The 12,614-nt window shown below is 38.5% G+C and overlaps 1 protein-coding gene across 7 annotated transcripts in view; it reads left to right on the plus strand.

The window, feature by feature from the left end:
- The window catches only part of Ipo11 (importin 11), a 154,687-nt gene that overhangs the window by 45,756 nt on the left and 96,317 nt on the right, over window positions 1–12,614 (plus strand). For all 7 annotated transcript variants that reach the window (XR_013105081.1, XM_034523467.2, XM_034523470.2 and 4 more), the window contains exons 12-16: window positions 528–571; window positions 3,117–3,207; window positions 6,262–6,309; window positions 7,039–7,144; window positions 10,271–10,397. Coding sequence is in view for 6 of the 7 variants with exons in the window: in XM_034523467.2 (XP_034379358.1) it covers window positions 528–571; window positions 3,117–3,207; window positions 6,262–6,309; window positions 7,039–7,144; window positions 10,271–10,397 (416 nt within the window). In the remaining variant the exon portion in view is untranslated. The remainder of the gene's footprint in view (window positions 1–527; window positions 572–3,116; window positions 3,208–6,261; window positions 6,310–7,038; window positions 7,145–10,270; window positions 10,398–12,614) is intronic.

Below are 12,614 nucleotides of genomic sequence, written 5' to 3' on the forward strand. Positions count from 1 at the left end.
AATGAACTTTTAGCATTGAATCCTTAGGGCTTTTTTTGGGGGGTGGGGTGGGGTGGGGTGGGGTAGGGGAGAGAGAGCTTAGTCCTAAAAGATTTTACTTGGACTTTGAACATACAGAGAAAATTTATGGGAAGTATGACAGGTTTTAACTTGAGAATCACAACTGCAAACATTAAAATGATTTTCAGGGTTGTAATAATACCATTTTCTGTATTATCATGTAGTCCAGAAATGCAGGAAGTTTGAGCTTTCTTCCACTAAGAACTCCCCCCCCCCCCCACACACACACAGACACACTTCTTTTTTCAGGAAGGCAAGCATGCTCATAAGGAATTTAATGGGCAGTTCATAGAGACTGTAAAGTACACGTGTGATTTGTAGCTGGAGGAAAGGAATCTATGTAATCTGTTCTGCTCCCAGGATGTGCGTCCAGTGTTGGGTCTCAGTCAGTCCACATAAATGTTATGCTTTTGGAAGCATCACTGTGTTGTTTCTGCAGAGCTTCATTTTTTATTTTTTGATTGCAGCAGTGGAAGAAACAGGAGGAGACTCGTGGAAATACAGTTTGAGGGTGAGTATCAGTGGGAAGAGAGGCTGATGGGGAGGCACCTGAGTGTCATCAATGATCCACACTTTGAGTTAGACAGAGTTAACTGCTTATAATTACAAAAGTATTCCAGAGAAAGTTAGTTAACTTATGGACTGTAGTCTGAGATTTTCTTTTTATTAAGATGGGATAGTAGACTTTTGGTTCATCAACTTGTTTGAGAAGTAATTGTCATTGTGCAAATAGAAAATATTTAAATGAAATGTCACTTCACTGGAATGATTTTCTTGATGAACTTCTTTTTGATACCTTACTGTTTTGATTGTTTGTTTATTTGTTTGTTTTGATTTTTCTAGACAGAAGTTCTCTGCATAGTTCTGGCTGTCCTGGAACTCACTCTGTAGACCAGGCTGGCCTCGAACTCAGAAATGTGCCTACCTCTGCCTCCCAAGTGCTGGGATTAAAGGCGTGTACCACCACCGCCCGGCCATACTTTTTTAATAAAGTTTTTTTTTTTTTATTGTTTCACAGTTTTATATACTACTATACTAACAGGCTCTATTACTCTTATCACTTAGTAAGAGTCTCAGACATCAGCCTATTGCTTTCAGGTATAGGATGCTTTTAAAATATATTTATTGATAAGGTGGAAATATTATTTTTCAGAATATTTGTAAAATGAACTTATTAGGCTGTTCTTTGTTAATACTTTTATACATAATTTGCTAACATTTTGTGTGTTTTGGAGAGGATGCAGTAGAATGACTGGGTTTCACAATGTAGAGCAGGCTAGTCTTGAACTTGAAGAGTTATGCCTGTTTCTCCTTCCCAAGTATTGGGACTAAAGACATGTCACCACGTACATGGCTGATTTTGTTTGTTTGTTTTTGTTTTAAATATTTTGTTTGTTCACGGTCAAAGTCTCATTATGCAGTCTTTGCTGGTCTGGAACTCACCCTGTAGACCAGGCTGCCTTTGTTTAGAGAGCTTTCTACCTCTGACTCCCAAGTGCTCAGCTTGATTGATTGATGGTTTTTTGAGACAGGGTTTCTATGTGTAACTGTGGCTGTACTGGAATTTACTCTGTAGACTATGCTGGCCCCGAACTCAGAGATTCCACTTGCCTCTGTCTCCTAAGTGCTGGGATTAAAGGTGTACACTACCACTGTCCAGCTATGATTTATTTTTATTTTAAATTGTGTGTGTGTTTGTTCAGAAGAGGGTGTTGGATTGCATGGGTGGCTATGTCCAGAAGATGGTGTTGGATCCCCTGGGGCTAGAAACATAGGCAGGTGTAAGTTGTCTGGCAGTTACAACTTTTAAAATAAATTTAAGAAAATGGGTATGTCCGTTTTGCCTGCATGTATTTGGTACATTTCATGTGTTCCTGGTACCAAGGAGGCCAGAAAGCTGGCATTACAGAGGATTGTTATCTGCCTTCAGGTGCTGGGAGTCAGACCTGGGTCCTTTAGAAATTTAGGTAGTGCACTTAACCTCCGAGCTGTCTCTCAGGCCCGGGCCTCTGCGCTCTTTGTTGTTGTTCTGAGTATTTACTGCTTTCAAGCTTTATGTTACTAGCAATTCATTGGCTTTTTAAATTTATTTTTCAAAGATTGATTTTATGTATATGAGTGTTTTGCCTGCATTGTATGTATACTGTTTGTGCTTAGTGTCCAGTAGTTTATGGGTATTGGATCCTCAGAAAGTGGAGTGACAGTTGGTTCTGAGCTACCATGAACTTGGGTCTTCCACAAGAGCAACAGGTACCCTTAATCACTGAGCTATCTCTGCAGCTCATGCCTCAATGCTTTTAAGAATGTAGATGAGGCTGGACAGATGGCTCAGCAGCTAGGAGCACTTGTTCCTCTTGTAGAGGACCTGGTTCATTTCCCAGTTTCTCCAGGAAGACTCAAAACCATCCTTCAGTTCCAGCCAAGGCCTTTTTGCTCCATGGATACCAGACACATGGTTCATTTACAGACATACAGGCAAACATATACACATAAAATAAAAATAAATACATCTTATTAAAAATCCAAATAACACATTCTTTATGTAGCTAAATAGTTCTTGTTACTGTTTGTGTTTCTTAAAAGAAATGCTATTTTTCATAGTGAATTGAATTTATGAACTGCAGTGGATAGTCATGTCTATGAAAACACATTATTAAATATATCATTTCTGTCCTTAAATACTCAGTCATTTTACTTACAAATAAATGAGTATGGCTACTTTTAAAGTACAACAAATTAAAGATACTTTGAGCATATAATACTGGATGGTCACAATAATAAAAAGTAGGTTTTGTTGTGAATTAACTTACTGCATTCCTTTTTTATTTAAAAAAAAAATGATGCATGGGATAGAAGCCAGGCTTGCTGTGTGTCCTGCTCAGCATCTGCTCCAGCACTGAGCCCCAGGGCCAGTAGTTCTGTTTTATAAGAAACTAACAGTTGGTATATTTGATTTAGAATTTGAAGACTGAATGTCTCTTTGCTTCATTGTAATAGCTAATATAATGTGACATTATTCTTTTTACTAGGAGTTTGTTCTTTTTCCCCTCCTCTAGCCTTGCACTGAAGTATTATTTATAGATATATTCCACGAATATAATCAAACTCTTACTCCTGTACTTCTAGAAATGATGCAAACTCTTGAAGGTAAGTTGTAGTTTGTGATAGTTTTGCCATTTACTGTTTCTGTTAAAATAGCCTAAGTGCTCTGTTCCTGGTCATACTGAATGTGAATTTGAGAAAGATGGAATGTGTTCTTTCCTGCAACGGTGGTATTTGAAGTCAGCTTTGAAGATGATATTGATTATGTTGTAAACATAATAGCTCCAGAAACCAAATGACAGGTGTAGTACTTGGGGAAACTTACTCTAGAGCATGCTGTACAAAGTAGTTAGAAAAGCTCAAATAATTCGTTAGCCGTATAGTTACAGTTAGAGCAGTAAGATAGGAAGGACATCGATTTAAAAGATGATGACGAAGCACATGTTAGATATTTAGTGTACTTTATACACCATAGTCAGTTGCTAAGTACTTTTGATTAGACTTTTAGATGACAAAGTAAATTTAGATATTTGATCGTTGTACTTTATGCACAATAGTCAGCTGCTAAGTAACTGATTTGACTGTCAGTTTCAAGATGCATTGGACAGACTGGCTTAATTCATTCTTCACCTCAGTGCTTGGTGCGCTTCATTATTGTTTGTTGATTGATTTCCTTGAGCAACTAATTGAAAGTGCTGGGAACAGGGAACGGATCAAGAGTATTCTTAAACTTTATGTCTTAATGGCAGGAAAAATCATTACTTCATATATAGTGGTTTAATCTAAAAGTAGTAAATTAAAAAAAAAGAGACTTCAGAGAGAAACGAGCTTAAGAACAGGAGGGGGAAGGTCCCTCAGACAAGCCAGGTGAGACTCTTCCCTGGGATGGTGGATTATTGGAGTGTATCCTGGAGAAGAACCCGTTGGGAGAGGGAAGCAGCTGAAATGCTTAGAAGACCGAAAGCAGTGCAGAGAATAGATGACCAGCCACCTGTTCAAGACTTGAGTAGGTGGAGCTGTAAGGAAAACTGAGCCTCAGGATCTCTTGGGGAGAAAGATTGTTAACCTTTCTTGTTCTCTCTGTCAAGGGGAAAAATAAGCTGTCCATTTATTGTGGTAATCGTTAAAGGTCTGTTGGGCTGCATGTGTGCCTCGCTGCTGGGGTGCCTGAAGCACTCAGAGGTCCACAGCAGAGGTCCCAGTTCATATTTCCAGGGTGAAAAATAGGAGTCTGAGCCGTGGTTCCCAGCCTCCAATGTTCCCAGGTGCTGCTGGGGACTGCAGGGAGTTGCAGAACAGTCTGAGGATCCACACTTCTCCTCAGGGTGTCTTTGTGCTAGGCAGGAAAAGGATGATTAAGCCTGGGGCAGGGGTGGAATCCGGTTTGGTTCTGAGTGAGTGCCAAGAGTATGGAGGTGCTGGAAGAGAGAAGGCCTTGTCCAAACTGCTTTATTTGATGTCCAATATAAAAGCATACACCTTACTTGGGGTGAACCAGAGATTAAATAAATACCTTTTTGTGGGAAGGAATGCCCAGGAAGGGAAGCTCATTGGCTAACACTATCTAGATTTTTCATTAGCATGGAGAACTACAGGTTTTTATGCTACTAGGACCGATTGTTATTATCCTCTTAGTAGGGTGTCATGGTTCCACATCGGGTAGTTGGGAAAGGAACTGGCCTCACACATGCCTGGCGTTCTCAATTCTGAGATCCCCCAGGGTTTGGGCCTGTTCAACCCTACCAGTTCTTCTGTCTGGTGGCATGGTCCACTTGCCCCTCAAGGTCATTTGAGCTTTGTTTCTTTTCAGGAGATTTACTCCCAGTAGACAGTTAAATTTCTTTCTGGCAGTTACAGATTGCTAAACTTGATAAAACTTATACTACTTAGGTTTAGTTTTTGCACAATTTTCAGTCTAGCCTCAGCTTAATTTTTTGACTACTATAACAACAAAACAGGTGTGTTGGCTGGTTGGCTGGTTTTATGTCGACTTGACACAGATAAAGTGATTTAGAGAGAGGGAACCTCAATTAGGAGAATTTGCCCTCCAGACTGTTCTGTAGGCAAGCCTGTGGTAAATTTTCTTGATGGATGATTACTGTGGGCAGGCCCAGCTCCCTGATCATTGCCACTCTCCAGCTGTAGATAAGCAGACTAGAGTGAGCAGCACTCCCCTGTGCTCCTACCTCAGTTCCTGCCTCCAGGCTCCTGCTTTGACATCCCACACAGACTTCCTCTTGGTCATGATGTGTTATTACAGCAATAGAAGCCCTAACTAAGATGACAGACTATTTATGTTACATTCCCATTGATTGCTATCTGCTGATAAGTTTTTCAATGACTTCCTAATTGAGTTTTCTTTCTGGTTCTGGATTCATTTGCTTATTTTAGATTGTACTTTAGCTTATTGGTACATTAAGCTTAACAGTTCATATTTACCAGTAACAAAGTACCTTTAAAAATGTACTAAGTTATTCTCTTCAGGAGATACATAAGTAGATTGTGTTTTCCAATTGTGGTGCCCTCTTTGGTTTGAGTTAGATCAAAAAACATTAAGTGTTTGAGGTGATGGGTATATTAACTAGCTTGATTTAATCACTCTACATTGATTGCATGTATAATCTCTTTTATAACTCATCAACTTATATAAATTGTATATTTAAAGTACAGGGTAACAACACTGCTTTTAAAAAATTGTTTGGCCCCAAAAGACAAGCACTACATGATCTTACTCATAGGAAATAAGAAAATGTTGATTTCAGGAGTTGAGAGGAGAGTGGCATCTTCAGAGCTAGGGAGAAGCTTCGTGCAGGGGAGGGGAGAATGGGGAATGGGCAAGTTCCTGTGTGCCAGTGTGCAGGAAGGTAACTATTGAACAGTAACATTTACATGTCAGAAACCTAGGTTTTGATTGTTATGTTTAACTTGCTTTAAATATTACACAATGTATGAATGTATCAAACTTACATGTTTATGTGTTTTATCAGTTAAAATTAGTTTTTTTCTGATACGTTTTTCTCTTTTCTTTCTTTCTTTCTTTCTTTCTTCCTTTCTTTCTTCCTTCCTTCCTTCCTTCCTTCCTTCCTCCTTTCCTTTCCTTTCCTTTCCTTTCCTTTCCTTTCCTTTCCTTTCCTTTCCTTTCCTTTTCTTTCTTTCTAGGTCCAACCAATGTAGAAGATATGAATGCACTGTTAATCAAAGATGCTGGTATGTTGGACATAAGTGATTTAGAAATGTGTATTTACCCAATAGAGGATCTGTTTTGTGGTAGATTTTGTGCTGTGAGAATTGGGATGTAAAAGTAGCTAAAATTAAGAACTGTCAGTTGAAGGAGGTAACCCATGCATGCAGCTGATTCAGCCACTGTATGGAATGGTTCATGCTAAAGCAGGTGTTAGAAAGAAGGGAGTTACGGATAGGAAAGCTTCCTTCTTAAAGAGCTGTGACCTCAGAATGCAAGGATGAGCAGGAGTCAGCTGTCCAAGGTGAGGGTGCCAGAGGAGGGCTCCAGGAGGACTTCAGTATTCAGGATGAAGTCAGGTAAGATGAACGAGTATGGGTACCATTTAAAATCTGACTGCTTTGGTTTAACTGCACAGTAACAAGCAGCTAAGGTATTGTTGTGCAAGGTGAACTAGAGAAAAATACACTGGGGCCAGATGATAAAACATGGCTTCCATTTAGATCTGATACTATTTTATGATATTTGAAATTTGACTCATATTAGATTGGATTTAGTATACTGTTAAAAATACTGAAGAGTGCTTGGTATAAACTGGGAATAAAGTAATTTGATCAATGTCTCTAAAATGTATTTAGTAACTTATGTGTTAATATTGTGTATTTTCCTGGATACACTTTATGTTTTAAAGTAGCTTCAGATTTTTGTATAAAGGCAGTTATCTAAAGTTTAATTTTGTTCTTTTTTCTTCTCAGTGTATAATGCTGTGGGATTAGCTGCTTTTGAGCTGTTTGACAGTGTTGATTTTGATCAGTGGTTTAAAACTCAACTTCTTCCAGAATTGCAAGTTTCTCATAATAGGCAAGTAAAACTTTTGTGTGTTTTATACACCCACTTTACTTTCTTAATTTTGAAAGAAAAACACCTAACAACTTAATATGATTTTGGTTATGCTTAGCATGGCAAAGAATATAACTTACAAATATTATAACTAAAATATAAGCAAAAGAATTCTTTTTTTTTTTTATGTTACTTTACCTTAAGTGTAAATCCTGAAAGAGGTATTTGATGTGATCTGAAATAGTTTGTAGGTGACAAGAAGCAGAACTTTCTGTGGGTCATGGTAGAGTCTCCAGGTCCCCAGAAGAAGCTGCACACTTGATAAGACTGCTGCTAGCAGCTAGCTCCAGGGCCATAACAGCTCTGCCAGAGCAAGCGAGCAGCCGCTGGGCAAAGTGGCTGTTACAGGACAACCACACAGTCAGCCTTTGAGAGAACATCAAGGAGGAGATAGAGATGCCCGGCCCATTCAGTGTGTAATCATTCCCACAGAGGTGCCTGATTCAGGATTACTGAGCCATGTGGCACTTAGAAACACTTTTGTCCGATTCTTGTGCTTGGGATTATGTTTTTTAATCTATAGTGGATCGACTGTAAAAGGAGAAGGCCTTTCTTGGTTTTTGTAAGTCATTTCTTATTTCAAAATTAGAGACTAGAGAGTTGGAGAGAAGGCTTGCTGCTCTTGCAGGTGACTCCTGGCACCCATATCTAAATGGCTCACAGGGGTCCATACCTTCAGCTCCAGGGGAAGTAACTGTTTCTGGCCTTCGTGAACACCGAACTTACACACATACTCCACTCCACACCACATGTCATGTGCATGTGTGTGTGTGTGCAGACACACAACTAAAACCTCTAAAAGTACAATAAAATTAGAGACTATAAAAACCATTACAAGAAGCATTTTTGGTGTGTGTGTGTGTGTGTGTGTGTGTGTGTGTGTGTGTAAAGGATGCAGTTGAGCAGCTTCTGTGTATAATGTCCTATAGTGAGCCCAGTCTGTAGCTGTAGATTAGTAAATATTTGTTGACTACATTATTGAATATATAGAAGGCCATCTGTGTCTATAGACTATTTTACACATATGTAGTCATTGAATTAGCGATCTGGATCCTAGCACTCAGGAAGCCAAGGCAGGAAGACCTTGAGTCTGAGGTCAGCTTGTATTACATAGAAGCTGAGGTCCCCCAGAGCAGCACAATGAAACCAATCTCAGTCCTCTCCCCCAAAACACCTACCAGCAAAGTTAAAGACCTGGAGCGCCTTTAAAAAGTTTAGACCAGTTAAGTACTAACTTGTGGCTTCTCTATTCAATCATTGATTCAATTACCAAATGTTTTTAACATTTAGATTTTCCGTGCCCTCTGGAGGCTGTTGTCTATGAAGTAGCTTCTGACAGTGCTCGTATGAAGAGCCTTTGAAGCGGGTAAAAACATACTTGCTTTAGAGACAGATGTGAGATCCAGTTACCCGTATACACGGCGGCCATTTGACTTGTGTCTCACTGCCTCGTGTAGCACATCCTCATATGCCATGCTTAGTGTTGATAAGGGAATGAGTTTCAAGTCATTTACATTTAAAGCCTGAGATATGTAAGATGTGCTCTGAATACATGTTGAAGTGATATTTTGAGTATGTTTGGATAACTCACAATATTAAAATATCTTTTTAAAAATGAAGATACTAAATTTTTTAAAGTGAAATATTTGGCTTGCTTCATGTTTTCTGTTACATTGCTGTTCTAGACCATTGTTTCTCAGAGTTTAATATACACTTGTTTGACTCACATGGTAGGTTGTCCTGTTAAATGCAAGTCCTGGTTTAGTAAGGGTCTCGTGGACAGTGCCTTCACAGGCTGTGCTGCTGCTGCCAGTTTAGGGGCTATTCTTCCAGGCCTGGGCACTGTAAGCCTGAGTTGGCTGGATATGACTGACTGCCACCTTGGAATTCCTGAGTTTTGTTTGTCTCTGTGGGTTTTGGTCTAAAATCTGTTAGTTTAACTTTACACGATGCATGTGTTGTTATTTTTGCTTCTATGGTTGTTCAGATAACTCCTATCCATTGAAATGGCATTTCTCCACGTTATATTTAAGTGCTATTCTCCAAAAGGCTCTCATAAATCTATATACCACTTATTCTACTTTAATTGTTTTGCTGGACTGTGTACTTTAAGGCCAAATAATATTTAAATTTTTTAAAAATCTTAGCATTTTTTGTTTGCTCCATTGTCTTTTAAGATTGTGACTTTCTGAAATAACTCTACTCATTAGGTTGTTCCATTTATACACAGAAATAAGTATCATTTTTGTCTCTAAAAGTTTACATCAAGAAGGTATTTTTTAATGGAATTCTAGGACAAAAATGTTTTGAATTTGAATTTGTGATTTTTCTTTTTGCCTAAGGAAAGTCTTGGTTAATTTCATTTTAGAAAAAATAATATCAGAGGAAATAAATTATGTATTTGTTATTGTTAATGCTTTACAATTTTAATGATGAAAGTCACCATATTTGTTCTGAGTCACAATTGGTAATTCATACTTCTTTTCAAATCCATTTAGCTAGAATCAGCAAGCTTATGCAAATATTGCTTAGGTAAGCATAAAGACCTTTTCACATAAAATAATACTCATGAGGTTAACAGATGACTATAGAAACATTGGATGTAGGAGGCTATTATTATTTTGGTACAGAGACCTGCCAGCTGTGGGATTTATGATGTCACCACTGTTGGTGGTTCCTTGAGGAAGAGAAGTTTATGTGCCTATCTGTCTGGGCTGCGTGATGCTCCGTGGGCGACACTGTGGATCTTCCTCACGCTGAGACAAGTGCTTACCACAGATCTTTACCCCAGCCTTGCAGTTTGACACTGGTGCCTGTGGCCTCTCACTCAGGCAGCCCTTGCACTCACTGCTTTAGTTCTCTAGGTGCTGGCATCACTGACTGCCACAGGTAGTAATGCAGAAGAATCAGAACACCATCTGTGTAGCTGAGGGCCTTTATCACTTAGAGCAGGCCTCTTTTGTTTCTCCCATGTTGATATTTAGTTTATCTCTTATTTAGATTTAAATGGAAATTATTCTAAGTGAAGTAGACCTCTTAAAGTACTGAACGTTTTAATTTACTGATTTTTTTTTCTCCTCCACTTAGGTATAAGCCATTACGACGCAGGGTGATTTGGCTCATTGGTCAGTGGATTTCTGTGAAATTCAAGTCTGACTTGAGACCCATGCTGTATGAAGCAATCTGTAACTTGCTTCAAGATCAGGATTTAGTGGTATGTCAGCCTGCTGAATTAGCATCTGCGGACCTTAGAACTGCTTCTAAAATGTTCAGAATTCATTTTTGAAAATGACTCTAGATAATATGCTAGTTACAATTACAGGTGTAGAAAAGTATAGCACTTATCAAGGGAATGCATTCTTGGCCAAGAAATAAAGGTTCTAGATTCTACTTTAAAGGCAGAATTTAGTCATCTTACTTGGTTTGGGAACCTAAATTATGCTAACTGGTGCTCGCTTGGCTGATAAAGTCAGAATAAGGTGAAGCTCTTATGTCTATCTAGGTAACATGCTGTGTACAATGAAATATGAGTCCCAGACTCTGAGGCTTGTGTGAAGCTCAGGTCATTTGGGAGTTTGGAAGCTTTGCTCTACTTGAGGTTAGAGTAGAGGTGTGGAGCTTGAACAACTCCTCCTCTCCCCTCTTCCTTCACCTTCTGTCAGGAGCCATCATAGGAGAAGCTAATAACTAGCAGGTCATCTTCCTGAGATGAGTCCAGCTCTGGTAGGCAGGGCCCAGGAGAAATTGATTTTAGGAAAGATCCCTTCTATTGATAGGCTTTTCCTGCTATTATTAAACATCACTAAACATATAACATATAACATATTATATGTTATTAAACATATAACAATCACTAGGTATTAGTTCACCGCTTGAGCAGATCTCTATAGACCTGTGAAGATGTACTATCTTGTAGTGATGCTATATAGACAAATAGATAATAATTCTATAGAATTCCTAATTTGATTCAAATAATTTTAGGAAGAAAGTTTTAGAGATGGTCTAAGTTGCTAGAAAGATATAATAAAGTTAGAATCAAGAAAAGAATGTGCCGATTCCTCAGAATAGTAAGTAAGGGCTGCATAATAAGAATTACAACGAGCTTTCATAATTACACTAAAAAGAGAAATAGACTTGGGACAAACTTGTGTTCAAGGAAAAACATTTAGGTCCAAGGATAAAGTCACAGGTATACATTATGATAAGGCAAGGCCATGTAAGCTTTGAACTTCTAATGAGTATATTATAATGAAACACTGCTTTAAACTTAATATCAACATCCTTCTGTAACTCCTATTTTATCTTTGAGATAATTTTCTAAATAACTTTTTGTCTAAGAAGGTATAAAAATGACCAGAAAAAAGAAATAAAGTTGTTGGTTGAATGATTTGGCTTAGGGAGCTTTGCCCCGTCTGTCCATCCATCCATCCAAATATGTCCGCTTGTTTATATGTTTGCTTGTAGGGTATATGCATGTAAGCATGCATGAATACTTGTGGAGTTGAATGTGACAGATGGTTGGGCTTGGCCAGAGTGTGGGTGTATGAGTGGTTGAATGTATATGTGTCTGTGCATATTTGCCTGTACAAAGCATCTTAATTCTTTGTCTTTCCCTCCTCTCTGGTTCACAAAGAGTTAACCAGCTAAACCAGAGAGGCTTCTGGCTGGTACAGCAGAGAAAGGAGCCCTAGCAATAAATCCTTTTACTTAATCCCCTGCTGCTTGTGTTACAGCATGTGTTACTCACCAGATACTAGTGCTTACTAAAGCATAAGTAACAAAGAGTTAATAAAGAATTTAGGTTTTGGTGCTTAATGAAGCATAGAATGGTAAGAAAGAGTTAAGTTTCCCTAGCTCTATTTAAGCATAAAGAGTTAAATAAAGCACAGAGAGTTATAATGTTTAATAAAGCACAGAGTTAAAGAGAAAGGAAGCCAGCGTTTTTTAATCATAGACTAATAAGCAGGGAACTTTTCAGAATCTTCAGATGTTTTGCAAACATCTGAATGTTTGCATTTAGTTTTGCATTTAGTATAGTTAGGGAGCTAGCAGGCCAGAGGCCATCAGTCTTTAAAGCCATGTCTGACGCTGTGTCCCACTTCAAGCCCATTCCAGGATGGGCAGGCTCCGACCGCCCTTCACTTCCAGCTCACCAGCTTCTTTGTTTTCCTGTGTCTTTTATTTTCTCATTTTCCTGGTGTCTCCTGCATGTTACTTTCTTTCCACTTACCTAGTGGCAAATTAGTTTTCTTCCTGGAAATATTTATTGCCCCAACGGATTCTTAAGCAATTACAGAAAAGTTACACAGGTCATGGATAACAATACTTATTCTTTTTGTAACTTGTTACAAACTAAGGGTAACATCCTTTCACATGGCATATACCTTATGACTTAATATTAACAAAAACAGGAAAGAAAATGGTTTGGAAT

Source organism: Arvicanthis niloticus, chromosome 19, assembly GCF_011762505.2.
Source record: "Arvicanthis niloticus isolate mArvNil1 chromosome 19, mArvNil1.pat.X, whole genome shotgun sequence".
NCBI classification, from domain to species: domain Eukaryota; kingdom Metazoa; phylum Chordata; class Mammalia; order Rodentia; family Muridae; genus Arvicanthis; species Arvicanthis niloticus.